We start from the raw sequence: 20,024 nt of genomic DNA, 5'->3' as shown, positions 1-20,024 counted from the left end.
AGTCCTTTTAGGCAACTGTGGATAGTTTCTGGTTCTATTAAATACATGTGAGAAGGTATTTACATATGCCAAGCATTATTAGAGCACCACTCACCATGTGTCAAGCACAGTGCTAACTACTTTATATGCATTGTCACTGACTACCCCTACTAACCTTATGAGGTGGACACTATTTGTGGCGACCAGCCTCCAAGACAGCCCCGATTCCTGTCTCCTCATATTCACACCTTTCTGTAGTCCCTACCATTTTATTCCAGGATCAGTCTATGTTATTGATAGACTGTGGCAGAAGCAATAGTATGTTACTTCTGAGTTTACGTTACGAAAGACACTGTGGTTCCATCTCGGCTGCTCACTTTCTCTCAAATGAGCCGCTGTGGGGGAAGCCGCTGCTGTGTCATGAGCAGCTCTACAGAAAGGTTCGCGCGGTGAGGAACTGAGGCCTCCTGTCAGCAATCACATGCGTGAGCTTGGAGAGCAGATTCTCCAGCCTCGCTGAAGCGCTCACATGCCCTGAGCCCCAGCCAACAGCTTGACTGCCGCCTCATGCGAGATCCCGAGACCACACAGCTAAGCCACTCACAGATTCATGACTTTCAGAACTGTGTGAGATAATAAATGTTTGCTGTCTTCAGCTGCTAAATTTTGGGGTAATTTGTTACAAAGCAATAGATAACGAACACATTAACATTATCTCCACTTGACAGATGAAGACATAGCCTCAGGGAGATTAAGTTACTTGCCAAAAATACACAGAACTGGAATTCAAACTGATTTCTGATAACAAAAGCCCAAACTCTTAGCCACTCTATTATATTGCCTCACCTATATGCTCAATCTTATATTATGCCACATTATTATTGTTTTTTCCAATTAAATTAAACAAATATCTACAATTTACCTACAATAAAACACACTGTACTGTAGGTAATCTGCTAGGTGCTACCAGAGGTATAAGGAGGAGCTGAATAGGATACATCCTCAGAGATTTTATTTCACAAGAATTTAACAATTACCTAGTTGTTCACAGGTACCTAGCAGCTTCAAGTGATCTGTGAGAGCCATCTAGCGTCAATTCTGTTTAATTGCAATCTGCACAGTTAACTGGATACAAATATAAAAGTCACACTTTATGCCATTTTGAATCCTACTAATTTAAAAGACTGTAAAACATTTAATGCTCTATGTGCACAAATTAAGAAATAATCCAATCTTAGTCTACATTTATTCCACGGAAAATTCAGTCTTGAATTTCACTCAGTTCTGAATGATACAAGGTCTTCATTCAATATAAACTGAGACTCTAAATACTCTCTACCAATATTTTTCTAACCTCAGCCGTTTCCTTTTCTGGCAAATCTGCGTACCTTCAGAAGTTCTTTTCACTTAAGAGAAGGCAGTAATGGATATGGAAAAATCAGTAAACGAGACTATTGCTGATCCTTGTTAATTTGTAGACTCCATGTCTGCAAATGCACCTACCTGATAAAATTTATTTTTAACCCAAAACCAATGCCCGCAGCACCTTCACGTGCCTGCAGACGTGTGTAGAGCAGCAAAAACCCTGCATCATCCTAGACACATTTCACCAGCTGGGGCTGAACACCGAGACACTCTGCTTTCTTATTTCAGCTCTTACATCATAAACAAGTGTCCTTTGTGCTATTTAGCGACATGTTTTTCACATTTTTGAATGTATTATTGGTGATTTCGTGTTTAAAATGGCCCCAAACATAATGCTGAAATGCTATCTGGTGTTCCCAAGTGCAAGAAGGCTGTGCTGGGCCCTAGAGAAGAACTATGCGTGTTCAATAAACTTAATTTGGGCATGAGTTATAGTGCTGCTGGTTGTGAGTTCAATGTGAATGAATCAACAATACACATTAAATAAGTGTCTTTAAATAGAAATACACACAAAACAAGGCTATGTGCTGATCAGCTAACAAAAATGTTATGCCCAGAGGCTCGTAGGAACCTGACCCTGTGCTTCCCCTAGGAGCCATGGTTCAGTATGTGCTAATTCAGTGTTGCTGGTAACCCTGTAGAATATAAGCACTGCAGATAAGGAGAACCAACTATACATGCTAGTCATCAGTATTCTCTATTCTACCCTTATTCCCAAAGTGTTTCAGCAGAAAGTTTAGTTAATGAAGTTCCAAAATAGCCCTAAGTGCACTGAGCACTGAGTCAGAAATTCATACAGTGTAAAGAAGAAATTTCTACAGTATTATCTAATTTAACCTTGTCCTAAACAATTTCTGTTATGTCACAGTTTTGACGGTGCTAGTTTTATATTTTTCCAGTGTTTGTTGTTAGCACTGTTGAGCATATTCCAACTCTTGGTGACCCTGTGGAGAGCAGAGAGGAATCCTGCTCGGTCTTTTTTGCGCCATCCTCTCACCTTCTGGCGCTGAATCAGACAATGCTTCGCTGCTATTCAAAGGGTTTTCAGTATATATTAATACACCACTATTAAATTTTCTAAGTGTACATATGCATATTACCAAAATTATCTCATGTACCACCCAGTGTATGAATCACACCTGGGGAAACAGTGCCATATAAACCATAGAAAAAGTCGTTAGCAAACTTTTTAATTATGAAAACCCTTTTTAATAAAGAAATTTTGCAAGCCCAGACCTAAAAATAGTTATGCTTTTCTCAAGTCAGACTAGGAACACTACTGTAGATTATAATACAAAACAGAATACAGCATTTAGCATGGAAACAGCACAAAGAAAATGTGATGGCATTCACAGTGAACACTGTTGACAGATGGCACATCAAGAAGCACTGTTTTGGTGCATACCTGTCACCGTGTCAAACTGCTGAGATAAGGGCTTAGGAGCATATTTTTGATCCAAAGACTCTGCGTTAGGAACAGGCTGCTGCATATAAACAGCGTGTCCCATTAGAACGCTCTCTGCGGCTGCTGTCAGCCCGGGCCTTTGTCCGTCACTAAGTTCACCCACACTGTGTTCCAAGTCCTGTAAAGAGCAGAAACGACTGTTAAAAACATTATATTAAAATCAAGTCAAAACGGAAAACACTTGTCAAATATCATGACTCATACCACTTGAAGGCTTGAAAGGTATTTTAGAAAGTGCTTATTATGCCGCATACACACTACATGAAGGATAAGTTTAAAAAGTTGCTTCAATAAGCCATCTAGCAATAGGCTTTGTTTTTAATATCTTATTCTTCATTAAGTTCAATAACCATTATCTGTTTTTTCAACGTCCAAATTAGATTGTAATAAAACACCTAAGAAAAATTTTATTTAAAACACTAAATGCTGGTACACATTGTGTATACAGCTTAAAATTAGAATAAGGGAAAATTTCTCTCTCATTCCTCATGAATGAAAATTGGCTAAAATTGTTAGTGTGAACTTTATAATTAGATAACTGAGGAGAATATACCTTAAATGACATGGAGATTACCCTTATATAAATAATTACATTTTTTGGAAGTACATAGATTGAAAAAGACTATTTTAACCATACTTAATAAAGTTCTTTTCCCTGGGAAAGTGTGAAAGTACAAATACGTTTCTTTATTAAATATATGAAATAAATTAAAACCAAAAATAAATTAAGACTTTTACTTTCCTTCTGTATTAAAAATTATAGGCCCTGATCACTAGACATTTTGTGACTTGGAGATATTCTAATCAATGAGTTTAATAATCAAGAACTGAATAAAAATTCCAATATCTGAAAGTTCTCATGGTTATCATTTAAAAGGAGTTTAATTTCAACCAAGTGGGGTTTTCACTAGAATATATGAAGGAATCACTGCTGAAACATCTTTGATGACTACTGACTACAAAATAAAATCTAACTCCTCAGCTAAGCATTCAAGATTTTCTACAATTTGCCCTAATTCTCCTCCATACACTTAGATCTCCCATTATTCCCTAATTTGACTTGCTTTAGAAATATCAATTGCTCAACATCCTTTAAATAGAAAAGGATTGTTCTGCAATTAATATGGAATCCGTGGAGACTCCTGGACAAAGTTTAGAATAATTGTGGATACATGTTCCCTAGTAATTAATTAGAAATATTTCACAGTGCCTACATTACTCTGCCACTACCATACAGAATGTTGTACAATACATGCCACCTTCTCTATTGTGAATCAGTTCTCCAGGGTACTTGTAACTGCCAAACTATCTAACACATAGGCCGTCCCGGGACCTGAAAAAGAGGGTAGACAAGTCCCAGGGAAGGCGTCTCAGCAGCAGAGAACCCCTGCTGGTCATGGCCCCGACTGTTTGCCGCTACTCTACCGCTCAGATCCTCTGCTCACGGCCGCCTCTTTAAACCCTTAGGAAGAAGCTTCCTTGGGAGGTTTTACACCCCCGTCCCAGGATTTGGAGGGGAAGAGGGTCAAGGAATGAATGCGCGGGTTCCCGGTCAAAGTTCACCTGTAACTTCTCACCCCAGCTAGGCCTCCATGCCCCTGATGTTACTCTTGGGTACCAGTATCTGCAGCCTGGGTTGTTGCCAAGATCTCCATGGTTAAGAGGCAAGCAGTGATGCTCTCAAGGAGACGAGGGAAAGAGGCAATGACAGCAGCACTTTGCTCCAATCATTCCTCTCACTAAACGCTCTCACACCAGCCTCCCCCTCAGATGCAGCCCTTTTCTCCCCACATATGCCAGGGCAAGTTAGCTGTCAGTTTTTCCCAGTAGTTTTTCACAATTTTTACTTAGTTCTCAGAATCCATGGTTTCTTTCTTACTTCTACAGTTACTTCAGGGTTGATCTGGGGAGAGGGAGCTGGCAGCCTTTGTTAGTGTGCCATTCTGGCTAGACTGGAAGCCCAGAAATTGGAAGTTTATCCTCTCCAAATCTTTTTCTAAGCATCTAAGCATTTGCATGTGTGTATGTGAGTGTGCGTGCGTGTATCTAACTCTGAGGTATGTATATGTATTATTCTGCAACCTGATTTTTAAAACTTAACTATAAATCCTGAAGATCTACTGTATTCTTTTTGTCTACCATGTAGTATACCATACTTTAATTATTCTCCTATTCAAGGATTTTTAGATTGGTTCAACTTTTCCTCTATTCAAACTATAGTAAGAATAAAATCCTTTTCTGCGCTTATGAGAAATTATTTCTCTAGATTAGATAATAAGAAGTGGAACTACTGGCTCAAAAAGCACAAGCATTTATAACTTAAATAGGTACTAACAAATTGCTCTCTCACTATGAGACTTCCATTTCCACATGGAATTTCATTAAGCACCTTAAAGTTAACGTGTTGAATCGAATTCATTATCTTCCCCCCAAAACTTGGCACTCTTTCCTCTGCATTTCTAAGCCAACAAATACATAATCACAACCTCCCTCAACCAGTGACCAATGACTGTCAATGCTCTACTCTTATATGTAAATGTCTTTCCTCTCTCTTTCTGCTTAGCTATCTCTGTTCGTGTTCTCATTCTGGACTACTTCAATGGTGTTCTGATAGATCTCTCATCTTTGCTTCCCTTGTCCGTGGCTCCACACTCCTTCCTAAGTATTGCTAGCTTGTGACCTTTGCCCAAAATATCTTAATAGGCTCCACAGTGCCCAAGCCTTAGCATGGCCTAAAAGGTTCTTCATGGTCATCTGATTCAATCTACTTCTCCAGACTTATCCTTTATCTAAAGTTCTAGTCACACTGAGATTTTCAACACTTTCTAAATAAGCCCTAATCTTTTTCTCAGCTTTTGTCCCTTAACATATGCTATTTCTGCCTCTGAAATGTCTTTCCTCATTGCTGCCTGGAAAATCCTACTGGATCTTTAAAGACCCATAACAATATATAAGGTGTCATCCAACTTCAAGCAGAGTTTTTCCCTTCTATGTGCTCCTCTACTCTTACAAATACAGCTATCTGACCAGTTATCACACTGTAGAGTGACAGTCTAAGCCCTTTTCTCCCTATATGACTGTAAGCGGCTTAAAGGTAGGGGTCCTGTCTTGATCATCTTTGTATTTTTTCCAAGGTTGTGTCTGACATATAGTAGATACTCAGTAAATGGATGCAGACAGAAAGAATGAATGAACGATCCTTACAAATCATTTAAAAGAGCTTCAGTGTCTTTCAACTGTAGAACAATAGGGTGGAAACAGATGGCCTAAATTCCCTTTAGCTGTAAACCTCTATGATTAGAGCTGCAAAGCTCTGATTCCAGGTTAAAGTTACCATGAGCGTGACCTCTGAATAAGCTGAAGTATTAGCATACTTTAACTAAACGTAGGAATATTTTTGTTATTTTTTCCAGTATTTAGATCTAACCAAAAGAAAAAAAGTCTTTAACATTAAAAAGTACCTCTGAGTGATAGACTGCTTGCTGTGAAACGAACGATTCCTGGTTTTGTTTAACAAGAAGAGGAAGAATTGCATCTGCGTGAAATTTTCTACGGGGCACCCTAATCACTTGTCCTTCACTGGGAGGATCATCTTCCTAAAGAAAATATAAAGACAGTTAGTACAAACAAAAATTAATCTATCAAATAACTGCATTTCTCAATGTATGATTAGTAAAACTTAGCAGCCATCAATGAAAATGGTTGTGTTAGCACTTTATGGAAAGAAAATGAACTCCTTATTTTCATTTAGTTCTCATTTTCATTCGACTCTACTAAAAGCCCTTTATGTTTGCCTCAAATATAAAAAAAAGTATAAAATAATTTGGTTACATTTAAACTAGAGATTTGCTATAAAAACATATGCAAATTGGACCTTCTGTCCCATGCGACTGAGCTACAATGATTCACAAATATTTTATATAGTCTCATCAAGTTTTTGGTTCACACGGTTTCCTGCTTCACATTTATGCAGCAGAGAAAGTGACTCCACAGCATGGCGGTGGCAGCAGAGCATGGTAGTAATGCCACAACATGGACCCCGGGCAAAAACGACAAACTGCAATAATATGTTTAGGCACCTAGAGACATTCCATTGTCCCTTTGCCTTTGGGATGACTTTGGCTAGGGAGCAGGTACTGGAAGCCCTCACTGGAACATCCAGCCTACCTTTCTTGGTGCCTCAAAATAGACCTGTCCCCAAATTGAGGGACAGTGCGGCCTCAGAGTCAGAGAAACTGGATTCCCTTGTAAATAAAAGTATTAACATGATTTTAAATTCCATTAATAGTATTTTTTACTTAAGCATTTTGTTTTTAATGAAACAAAGTTTATTAACTCTGGGTTACAAGTCCTTATCCCCCAGCTGTATACAGATCAATGCCTACTGGTACATGACTCCAAGCTATTCTCAGTTCTTCAAGGCTGTACTTCTGCATTTGACTTTATTATGAATTTGTAGTCTATCTGATTTAGGCTTAGTAAAAATATCAAAATTAGAGTTAACTAAACTCAAAAGTAGAAAAATAAAGATGCTATAATTTAGTTCCAGTCCAGTTTAGCTATTTACTTTAAACAAACTTAAACATGCTTTGGCACCATAATAAAGTTCTAAGAATGAATAAAAACGCCACAATGACATATTAAGTAGTCCAAATGGTAGTATAATGCTTCTCTAAAAATAAAGACACCTCATTTATGCCTTCCCTCAATATTATTTTATAAAAGTGATTTTCACTCTCTTCACAATGAACTCAATTACTCGTAATAAATAATTACTGTTAGAAAAGTAATTGCTCCATTAAAATCTTATCAAAAATCTCCTCCATTAATTATGTCATACTCCAATATGTAGTAAAGCAAATTATTTTAGCAAATCCTATTACTTGGATATATGAATTTCCAAACTCAGCATCTTTACACCATTGAGTGTCTATGAAAGATGCTACGTAGCCAATAAAGCTGTTTGCTGGACTTGACCAGCGCCCACCACAAACCCCAGCTCCTTGCAACCTAAGCTCTAGAATTCAGACAGCCCCTATTAACACTAAAAGTTCACAGTTATTAGCTTAAAATGAAAGGAAAAAGTATTATGTATCCATACAAGAGTTGTGAATCTGTCACTAAAGAGCTATGTGATATCAACAAATGATTTAACCTCACTAAACTCAAAGTAAAATAAGTAGTCACATGGTTTCAACAGAGTATGCACATCAGAATACCCGGGAGCGTTTTCAAAATATACAGGTCTACACTTCAACTACCCACACACGTGCATACCATACAACCCTTATGATCGACTCAATCAACATATCAGAGAATGGTGCCACTATGTATACTTTTTAAAAGCTCCACTGCCAAATTTAATATCCAGTCCCAGTTTATATCACTTAAATAGGTTGCTTTAAAGAAATTTCTAGCACTATGATTTTAAGAGGAGAGAAGGACATGACTTTTCAAAAATACATCAATCTCTGTTTTTATCATAATCACATATAATGATACAAATGGAAAGATAAAAATGAAACTAGACTTCTACTTCTAGCCAAGATTGAGTAACAAGGGCTAGCTTTACCCAACCCCTTGAAACAACTAAAAAAGTGGATAAAGTATATGAAAAACTGCATTTCAAGACGTGGATCATCAGTAGCAAAAGACGGTGAACCCTGAGAGATGGGAACAAATTAGGAGAACCCTATGACTGCTCTAGCTTACTGCTTGGGAGAGTTTCCAGGCTGGGGCACAGGAGGGAGAACCCCTGAGTGGATCCCTGAGTTGAGAAGAAGGAGCTGAACCTCCAGGAGGTAGAGTTCTTAAGACAGACTACCACAGGCCAACCCAGTGGTGTAGTGTTAAGTTCGTGTGCTCTGCTTTGGCAGCTTGGGGTTCGCAGGTAAGGATTCCAGGCGCAGACCTAGCACCACTCATCAAGCCATGCTGTGGAGGCATCCCACATAAAACAGAGGAAGACTGACTCAGATGTTAGCTCAGCAACAATCCTCCTCAAGTAAAAGAGGTGGATGTTAGCTGAGGGCCAATCTTCCTGACACACACACAAAAAAGACTATCAGAAAAGCGAAAGCTGCACAGGGAGAGAACTCTGGAGATTTGCAGAAGGTCCCCTTTGAGTTTTAAGCTGAGTACTGATCAGCAGACGCATCTGAGGTAATTACATGAGGCTGAAGGAACAAGCACCTGAGAAAGGACTGGATATAACAGCGTCTGATGCTCACACAGGGCCTGGAATAACGGCTTCCCACCAGCCAGGCTGGAAAGCCTCATTTTTGAGGCATAGGGTGGAGTACATAGATGGGTCTTCCCTCCGTGGCAGGGAATAACTAGCCCTAGAATGAGTACTGCCCTGGTCTTGCCCTAATAAATTTTAAAGGCAAGACTCAAAAGGTTAAAACTATCTTTAAGTCACTTAACCGTGTGCCTGAGCAAAGCTCAAAAATATTTATAGGAATAATAAAACACAGATGGAAAAAGTCTACATAAAATTTTAGCAAATAACTTACACAGCTTTTCATAAAGTTTAACATATACCTACCATATTATCCATTCATTCTACTCCTAGGTATTCACCGAAAAGAAATGAAAGCCTATGTCCACACAAAGACTTGTACACAAATGTTCATAGCAGCTTTACTTGCAATGGCCAAAAACTGGAATAAACTCAAATGTCCAGCAACAGGTGAAAGGACAGATTGTGCTACATCCATCCAATAGAACACTACTCAGCAATAGAAAGGAATGAACTGTGACACACACTACACCATATAGAACCCTCAAAACAACTACACTCAGCTAAAGCAACCAGACAAAAAAAGAATATGTACCATGTGACTCTGCTATATAATTCTAGAAAATACAAACTAACCTATAGTTACAGAATGTAGATCAGTGGCTGCAGGGAGAGATGTGGGAAATGAGAGGATGATAAGAGACAAGAAGGAGGGATTACAAAAGGGCATGAGGAAGCTTTTGGGAGCGATGGATGATGGATATGCTCATGACCTTGACTGGAGTAATGACTTTACGATAAATACATATGTTAAAAATTATCAAATAAATTTTTTTTTTAAAAGCAGTAACAGGAATGCTTAGCAAAGACTATGGATAAATGTAGACGAAAGTTGAGTACAACTACCTTTCCTTGCTTAGGTTGTTTAAAAATATATAAAAAGTAAAGATTTCTATTCATTAACATTTTCAAAAGAAAATTCCTACTATCATTTCCGTATGATATTTTTAAGTGCAAATTTTTTCTTCCTAGAGCTAGATAATAACTAGTAAGGGTTAGTACTCCTGGGTCCTAATTCAGTATTTTTTAAGCCATTCAATTCAATTATTTTTTAGCACGAAAATTTATAATCATAGTTAGGGAAAAATAACAAATGTATTATAAGAGAGTCGATTTAAACAGCTAAGGTCCTGCCTGAAATATTGTAAAAGCAACAAATCCAGGTGACAGTTTGCACCGAGCTAGATTTTCATTACCTAATTATATTAACTGTGTATTTTTTGACTATTGGAGCCACAGAGGTTAATAACAATTTTCTTTTCATTCTTACAATTATGATAATGAAATGTGCAAATATGATAATGAGATGGTGCGAGAAACTTCAAATTCCTTTATGGATATTTTACTTAATTTTATGTCTATATCTCAAATATTTGAGGAAAAAACCATCAATGGCAAAAAGCTCATCAAGATGTTGATGGCAGAATTCAATGTGGAGTCAGTCATTTCTTACCATCTCAAGGGCATCACGCAGAGTACTGGATAAGCTATCATCTAGGTTTGTGAGATACAATCCTCCATCTCCTAAAACTAGAAATTAAAACATAAAAATTTAGAAAAAAGAAGAAGTATAAATTTAGTAAATAACCTGACCATAAAGCCATAGAACATTACATTTAAACTTATACAATAAAAATACTGGCAAATTTCATAAATAGTAATTCACAAGCTACTCAATGTCACCACTTTCTTTAAAAGTACACTTTATAACAAAGATGAGACTTCTGTTTCACCTACCAGCTTGTCAGAAATTAAAAAGAACTATAAACATCAACCATTAACCATGAAATTGAGGAAGAAGCACTCCTGTATACTATTGTTGTAATTAAAACCTGATTAAAATTAAAAATGATTAACCTTTCTGGAGAGCATGTTGGCAACATATGGCTATTTTAAAGTGCTTCCTCTGTCTCAGAGATTCCACTTCCAGGCAGTCTTCTAACGAAGTTACCAGGTAAGCGCACAAAGATATAGACATGTGCAAGGATGGTCACTGGAGAGTTCTGTCTAGCATGGAAACACTGAAAACAATCTAAATGCCCACCACTATGGCATTGTTTTAATAGACGACACAGCCACTAAAAAAATGAGGTAGAGCTGTATGTACCGATACAGAAAGATGTCAATAATATATTAGGTTAAAAAATTGAGGTGTCAAAACAGTATGTATAGTATGATCCTATTTTTTAAAGGCAAAAATACATACACATATAAATGTATTTATGCATCTATATATGTATTAAAAAAAAAAGACTGGAAGGGTATGTCCCAAACTATTAAGAGTGATATTACTTCTGGAGGGTGGGACTTACGGGGGAGATTTTACATTCTGAAGTTAAGGGCCACAAAGGTTAACTTGCAGAGTCCATATTCTTTCTACTATACCATGTTAAATCTTGAAAATTAAGTAAAACACTTTAAATAGAAAAGTATTAGGAAATATCATAATCTAAGCATTACTTAGGAATTATCACAATCTAACTGGTGAAATCAATTGATACAAGTTAACTCACTCTTGGAAGCCACTTTTTGACCACAGTTAAATAAAATCTCTCCTTCAGAGATAGGTCTGTCTGAAGTTTCGGTTTCAGTGACAGTAACGCTCAAGGTGCTCTCCATGGTTGATGAGTCAGAACTGGGCATCTGTATGGGGGAAGGGACCTTGGTGCCAGCAGGAAGTGGCGTAAAGGGAACTGGCTTGGGAGGTGCAGGCTGAGCAGTGACATCCACACTCTCAGGTTCTTCATCTTTGGCCACAGACATTACACTAAGAAGAAAAAGACATATTTTGAACTTATTGGGTCACTGAAGGTTTACATTAATTTTGATATTAAAAAAGAGATTCAAAGGTATTGTTTCCTTTAGGCAAGTATCTCTATAATCTGCACTACTATAATTAATTAACAAGACTTATTTTTCCAAAATTGTTTTCATGCTTTAATCAGATCATCTTGTAAGTTCTACCATCCATAAATAAATCTACATGCAAATTTATGGTACTCTAAAAGTCAACTGATCATGGTAAATGAAGATTCACACTGCAGAGAAAGCATTTTCTATTTTATTACCAATATGATAGATATCTTTATTTTAATCTGTTTCCCAAAAAATCTAAACAAATAAAAGAATAAAATAAAATCAATTTTGAAATAAAAGAATTGAAGGTATAAATAAATTTGATAAAAATTTTAAAAACTTAAAATTTATGAAATTTCTTTTCACTAATGTATAAAGTAGCTTGTGACTTATAAAGCTTCATTTATCATTTCTGCTGTTTCCAAAGGGTCACATAAGTCAACCTAAGACAAACTGCACAGTTACTAAAAGTGAATACGTTACGGCTTACATAGCTCGTGGGTGGAGCTCTTCCCGAGGAGAGTTAGGATTCTCTTCTTCCAGTGGCAGGTCTCCATCACTCCATGGCTTGGGAGGCTCTGGGCTTGATATCTTCAATTTGTCCATGGAAATCTCTGACGAAGTTGGGGTAAGAGCTGCTGCAGGAGGAGGTGTAGCAGCAGGGGTGTTAACAAGTGTGACGGCAGGCACATCATTTCCTGAACATTTTTTTTTAAAAGAAAGAAAATGATAAAAGTCAGTAAACAACTCCATAGGCAGGCAAGATAATGCTGTTTGAGAAATCTTAACATTTTGACATACAAATAATGGCAACAGTAATTAATAATAATGATGGTGGCCACTAATGGGAAAATTTCCAAATTAATTAGTAAAGCTTAAAAAATAACCTTGAAAAGACTTATCACTTTTAGCACCACCATGAACTTAAAGTAGTCTCAGTATCTATTAGATAATATATTTTAAAAAGTGGCAACCAATTCCTTAGTTTCTATGCAAGAAAAATGATTTACTAAAATCTAGTAAGCAACAGGTATGTGTATATTAATCTATAAAGCATCTTATAAAACAAACCATGAAGTTTTATTGAATAGTTGCTAAAATTAAAACTGAATTATAGAAATAAGGTTTCTACCTTTTTCAGCAAATATTTCTTTGACAGGAAAAGCTACATCACGATCTGAATCACAGGGAGAAGAATCTGGAGTTTTTACCAACACACACTCCTTAGGAGGTGAGCAAGGGGAGCGAGGAGGAGTTGGCTGTGGGGTGGCCACTGGGGTACACACTCTGGCCTAAAATAAATAAAACGAGATAAATGGTGCTTATAATCACCCAAATAAAGGGAATTTGAAACAATAAAATGAGTTCACTGAGAGGTTACAGAGAATTTAAACATATAGGGGGACAAAATGGAGCCCTAAATAAATATCCTGGCTTTTGAACCTCTAGCTATTAGTCTGAAGACTAGCCCGCAGAAGGCCTCAGGTAACTGAAATAGCTCTGTCTCTGAAGTGAGCCCCAAAGAAATCTAAGGTTCCCTCTTCTAACACAGAGGAAGATTAAACAGACACACCTGAAGATCAAACCCAAACACAAGCCAGGTGGGCCATGGAGCAGAAAGGAAGCATTTTAAACAAGTGACAAGATATCAAAAATCAGACTTTTAGCACAAAAGAACAGAGCTTGTAAAAAGCAATGAAAGTATAAGAAAAAGCACGGGGGACGAAATAAAGATAATAGAGAGATGGAAAGGACTAGGTAAGAAAAAAGTAAACACTTTCAAATCAGTTTGTTAAATAGGTAATCATTCAAATGATTCAAAATTGAAAAGATAAAAAAGGATGAGAGTGAAAATTCCAACTCCTTTCCTATCCGTGCCCATCTACCTGGCTCCCTTCCTCCGAGTTATCAAATATAACCTTGACCTAAGTCATCTTACACGTCTCCAGATTCTCTGTGGAGTAGATTCCCAGAAGTGGGACTGCTTGGTTAAAAGACTAATTGCATTTTTAATTTGAGTACATATTGCCCAATTTCCCTCTAGAGGGTTGTGCTATTTGACACTAACACTGGAAAGCACGAGAATTCCCATTTCCCCAAGATTTGCTGAACAATAGCATTATCAAACTTGCAGTTTTACAAATCTGATCAGTAAAAATGGGATTTCAGTGATTTTTTTTCTTATTATCAGTCAGATTGACCATCTTTTTGTATGTACATGGGCCATTTGTATTTCTTTTGTGTGTGACCGGTCTCGACACATTTTTACCTTATTTTTCAGATGCATTATTTGTCTTTTTCTGCTCATTCTAAAATGTCTTTACATAGTAGGTTGACTAGCCTTTATCCTGTATTATGAGTCACAAATTGATATGCAATTTAAAAACCATAAAGCACATTAGAAATTCTATAGCATCATTTAATAATTAGCATATTCTTAGCCTTGATTTTTAAACAAAAGAAATACACTATCTTTTTTTCTTCTTCTTCTTCTTTTGTGAGGAAGATTGTCGCTGAGCTAACATCTGTGCCAGTCTTCCTCTTCTTTATGTGGGATGCTGCTACAGCATGGCTTGACGAGCCGTGCTAGGTCTGCACCTGGGATCCAATCCTGCAAACCCCGGGCCACCAAAGTGGAGCACATGAACTTAACTGCTACACCACCGGGCTGGCCCCATATTTTTTTTTCCTTCTTGACTGCATAAACCTATAGCATAAGAGCATTGTTTTCAAATATAATGCTACTGACTCATCACCATGACGGGATTTGATGCTATTCCACTAGTAATGGTAATGGATAATGAAGATAAGTGAGTATTTACCAAGCTCCAGGCACTAACTTAAGCTCTTTTCATTTATCATCTCACTGAATCTTCCACAAAATCTTAAATGATGGCTAAGATACAGAATCATAAAGATGTCAGTTCTCCCCAAATTAAACCAATTAAAATAGAATTAATTCCCATAAAAATCCCAATAAAATCTTTTACAGAACTTGAAAATTAATTTTAAAATATATTTGGAAGATCAAAAGACCAAGAGAAGCCATGACAATTCTGAAGCTAAGGAACAATATGGCGAGGGGGAGGGGCGCTTGCCTCCCTAGATACTCAGTAAGCGGATTTTGGTAAAGCTATGGTTGTTTAAACTCTAAGTATTTTATCTCTATTATACAAATAAGACTAAAGTAACAGAACTGAGGGTTCAAATTCAAATCTTCCCAACTCCAGAGTCCATGTTCCAAAGTCCAATTCCATATACTGCCCATTTATACTTATTTTCCTACATTTCCTCATTGAGTTACCCTCATTAAAGTATATGCAGTAGATGGTCAAAAACAAACCAAAGTTAATTAACACAGAGAAAACCACAACCCTGACACCTGCACCATATGCGTTACCACTGAGCTAATAAAGCACAGACCAAAACCATGGACCAACTCGGGCACACCAATCACATCACACCAATCTCCATAAAATTCAGATATCTACCTTTATGTTTATACTTCAGATGAGGCAATTTAAAAATGTTTCACCTATATAACATGATGTCTCTGTGATGAATCAGAAGTGACCACGAAGGTTTAAACAGCTGGTAATATAGACTATATTTTGGTTTTATATAATTTCATGTTGCTATAATAGAGTAGAAACTCTATTAACATAATAAGGCTCATTAAACAAACAATAACAAAAGTGCCTAAAATACACTTTCTTTTCTTTTTCACCTTATTTATTTACTTATTTTTTGGTGAGGAAGATTGTCCCTGAGCTAACATCTGTGCCAATCTTCTTCTATTTTGTATGCGGGATGCTGCCACAGCATGGCTTGATGAGCAGCATATATGTTCATGCCCAAGATTTGAACCCACGAACCCCAGCCTGCCAAAGTGGAGCATGCAAACCGGCTGCTCTACCACGAGGCCAGCCCCTAAACTTTCTTTTAAAGGTTAAAAATATCAGTTTACATAATAACCAAAAGCAATGTGTGGCTGTTGGCTATATCTTAAATTAAAAAAAAAAAGCTATAAAGGATATTTTGGGAACAATTACGGAAATTGGAATATGGACCCTATATTGCATAGTATTAACATAGCAATGTTAAATTTGGGGGGTATGATAATGGTATTTTGGTTATGTAAGAGAGAATCTTGTTCTTAGGAGATATGGCTAATGGTTTCAGAAGTAAAGTGTCATGATATCTGCAAATTTCAAACAATATTTAAAGAACACATAATATATAACATATAAAGACAGATAAAGAAAACGTCAAAATGTTATCAATTGGTAAATACAGGTAAAAGGTATAAAAATGTTCATTGTATCATACTTTCAGATTTTCTATAGACTTAAAAGTTTTTAAATAAAATGCTGGGGAAAATGTTACTGGAATCATAGCAATAAAGACTCAATCTCCACCACAAACTCTGATCTTAAGATATCCAATTTAAAATGTGTACATTTTACTGTTCTTTAATAAACCTATCAAAAATTCCCCAAGACTCCAAGTCCTGAAGGTGCATCATGCCTACCGGCAAGTATGTTCTGCTTGCTGAAGCATCTCCAGAAACACTTGTAGCAACAGGACCTTGCTTCTTTGCTTCTCTGTCACCCAGCATGACAGCAATGGTCTCAGCAAGAGCTTCATTCACAAAATGGCTAATCATGTCTGAATTCACAGGGACCCCGGCGTCCACAAAAAGCTGGAGGGCACCACTGCTTGTTCCTTCCACTAAAAAAATGAAAGAATTTCAGAATAATTGTGCAAGAATCATGCTTGCCATCCAAACCTTAATTTTCAAAATTTCAGAGATGCAAACATATGTGTATGAGGGGGTGGGAGGAGGAACAGAAACAAAAATACAAAATCTACTTATTATGAAAGAGCATAAGACGATAACTTACATAATGAACAGCCTCTATAAGCAAACCAAAAAGGGGAGGAAATCACCCAGATGAAAATTTACTTAAATGGCCTCTTCCCTACCACTACAGAATTTAGTGATAAAAAGGATTTGCATCCACAATAAATGTTCTCATCTGAAAACAAGCCACATTTGCAAGAGGAGGCAACAGAAAACCCTGTGATAGATCTTGGCCAAAATACAAGGACACAATGACTGTGGGGGAATTTTAGAGAAATGGTAGCTGCTTCATAAATATGAAGACAAACCTTTCTTCCTTCTAGTCCCAGATACATCAATTATTAACATTACAGGCTAATCCTCCTCAAACTCTTCTAGTAGTTTAGGTATTTGATATCAGAAACCTTACAGGTATATTAATTTTCCAAGTGGGTTGTACTTTTCACTTGTATGAATGTACATAAAATTCAGTAAAACTTCCTTAACAGACTTTATTAGACTTGATGCAGCTACATTTCTAAAACTCTGTGTGGAAAACATGTAAACAATGATCTATATAATTTGATAGAGATGGAACCTCTCCAAAGAATATTCCTTAAATAGCACAACTATGGCAGAAAGATCCGGAATTACCTAAAAAGTGGGTGCAGGTGTCTTGGGATCACTTGCTGAGGGTTAAGTAATAGCAGTTTACTCTGGAGTTACCATAGGAAAGACTATCACAATACCAAATTTATATTCGACAGTCTATGTTAATACTTCTCCTTTTTAGTTCACATAATTTCACTGTGTTGGCATGACCAAAAATCAAAACATCTTTATTATAAAGCCCAAAAGCCCTACCCAGACATAGGCAAAACAAAAGCAAACACACACGCTTTTAAGAAAAAGAGAACAGACTCTAAACACCCAATTTGGAAATTTTAAGATTTTCATCCAGGAAAATGACAATTTCCTCATAACCGTTGGTCATTTTTTTCCTTCCTTCAAAAACTGAGATGATGCAAGAAAACTCGGGATAGTAGCAGTGGAGGAGGCATTTGAGTTACACTAAATAGGAAGAATTTACCAAATGCAACAAGAAATTTTCCGGTGCTAGGATGTAGGATGTAGCCAGGTGGGGACTAAGATCCAAAAAAGAAAAACAGAACAAATAATAACTCCCAAGGCTTTGGAGATTGGGCACTTGGAAAATTGTGATATCATTAACAGAAATAGAAACAAAGAAAGAAGGAGTTTGGTTAGAAAAATGAGATACATTTTGGACATGCCAAGTTTGGGGTGCCACTGGAGTATCAGGTAGAATATTTATCAACATGCAGAACTGCCAGTTCACAGCCTGGATGCGCCGCTGAGGGGCCATCAACTGACAGAGGATAACTAATGGCAAGAGGAGCCTGAAAAAACACAAAAAGGAAGAGCGCAGAGCACAGAAACTTGGGCGAAATTTTTATTCAAGTAGCAGAAAAAAAGACAAGGAAATGATGTCTTAAATTTAAAAGATAGGAGGGAGAACAACAGAATGAATTCTAAGAAACCAAATCCAGTGGACATTGTGGGAAGTAGAGGTGGTCAACAGTGCCCATGCTAGAGTCTTCCCGGAGGATGATGATTTGAAAAAAGGTTGTCTGTGACAACCAAATGACGTGAGAGAGGAGTTTCACTAGCAGGAGGGCAGAAAGCCAGCCCCTAAGGACTAAGGAGAAAGTGGGCAATGCGAAGGTAAAAGCAGTAAATATAGACTCTGAAGTCTCGGATTTGGGCAGTAAGGGACAGCCTAGGAAGGAAGAAGAGTAAGTTATTCCGGACCGGAGAGAAGTGAAAAAAATAGAGATAATGATACACAGGAATGTAAAAAAGAAAAAACGAAAGAACAAAGTTGGAGAACTTGCAAATCCAATTAAGACTCATTTTTAAATCACAGTAATCAAGAAGTGTGGTATTGATGTAAAGACAGACTTTCAGATCAGTGGGACAAGACAGAAAGTCCAGAAACAGATTCACACATAGTTAGCTAACTGATTTTCAACAAAGGCATCAAGCAATTCAATGGGGGAAAGCATGATCTTTTCAACAAATAATGCTAGAACAACTGGATGTCCGTACACCAAAAGAAAAAAACATCTTGATTCCTATTTCACACCATATATAAAAATTAACTCAAAACGTACCCTTGACCTAAATGTGTAGTCTAAAACCACACATCTTTCGGAAGAAAATATACGAGAAAATCTAAATGATCTTAAGTTAGTCAAAGAGTTTTTAAATAATGCACCAAAAACTCCACAAACTATAAAAGAAAAATTGATAAATTAACCTTTATCAAAATCAATCTTTTGGTCTTCCAAAGATAATGTTGAAAAAACAAAAAGGTAAGATACAAACTAGAACATATTTGCAAACATATATTCAATAAAGGACTTGTATCCAGGATAAGTAATGAACTTTTACAACTTAATAATAGGAAGACACAAACTCCAATTTAAAAATGAGCAAGAGATTTAAAGATACTTTACGAAAGTAAATATACAGGTGGGAAATAAACACACTAAAAATTGTACAACAGGGGCCGGCCCGGTATCATAGTGGTTGTTTACTCATTCTGCTTTGTTGGCCCAGGGGTCATGGATTTGGATCCAGGTGTGGTGTGGACCAACACACCGCTCATCAAGACATGCTGTGGCGGTGTCCCACATATAAAGTGGAGGAACATGGGTACAGATGATAGCTCAGGGCTAATCTACCTCACTCACACACAAAAAAAACTGTACAGTATCATTAGTAATTGGGGAAATGCAAATAAAAAACATAATGAGATATCTCTATATGCTTACAGAATGACTATAATTAAAAACACTGACAACGCCAACTGTAGGTGAGCATGTGAAGCACATGGAACTCTCATATACTGCTGTGTAGAACGCAAAACAGAACCACCACTTTGGGAACATTTAGCAGTTTCTTATAAAGTTAAACAACTACTTACCATATGACCAAGAGAAATCAAAAGCTATGTCTAAAACATTTGTTTGTAAATATTCATATCACAGTTTTATATATAATAGCCAAAAACTAAAAGACTACAAATGTCCATCAACTGGTAAATGGATTAACAAATTATGGTATATCCATAG

The 20,024-nt window shown here is 36.9% G+C and overlaps 1 protein-coding gene across 9 annotated transcripts in view; it reads right to left on the bottom strand.

The window, feature by feature from the left end:
- The window catches only part of KIAA0586, a 107,187-nt gene that overhangs the window by 45,090 nt on the left and 42,073 nt on the right, over positions 1 to 20,024 (bottom strand). For all 9 annotated transcript variants that reach the window (XR_011432146.1, XM_023627813.2, XM_070249811.1 and 6 more), the window contains 7 exons: positions 16,558 to 16,757; positions 13,159 to 13,318; positions 12,517 to 12,724; positions 11,684 to 11,937; positions 10,624 to 10,700; positions 6,331 to 6,465; positions 2,810 to 2,987 (listed from right to left, as the gene is read on the bottom strand). Coding sequence is in view for 8 of the 9 variants with exons in the window: in XM_023627813.2 (XP_023483581.1) it covers positions 2,810 to 2,987; positions 6,331 to 6,465; positions 10,624 to 10,700; positions 11,684 to 11,937; positions 12,517 to 12,724; positions 13,159 to 13,318; positions 16,558 to 16,757 (1,212 nt within the window). In the remaining variant the exon portion in view is untranslated. The remainder of the gene's footprint in view (positions 1 to 2,809; positions 2,988 to 6,330; positions 6,466 to 10,623; positions 10,701 to 11,683; positions 11,938 to 12,516; positions 12,725 to 13,158; positions 13,319 to 16,557; positions 16,758 to 20,024) is intronic.

The sequence above is a fragment of the Equus caballus genome, chromosome 24, assembly GCF_041296265.1.
Source record: "Equus caballus isolate H_3958 breed thoroughbred chromosome 24, TB-T2T, whole genome shotgun sequence".
NCBI lineage: Eukaryota > Metazoa > Chordata > Mammalia > Perissodactyla > Equidae > Equus > Equus caballus.
Note: the sequence above shows the minus strand (reverse complement) of the source record. Positions and strands in the feature narration are given on the sequence as shown.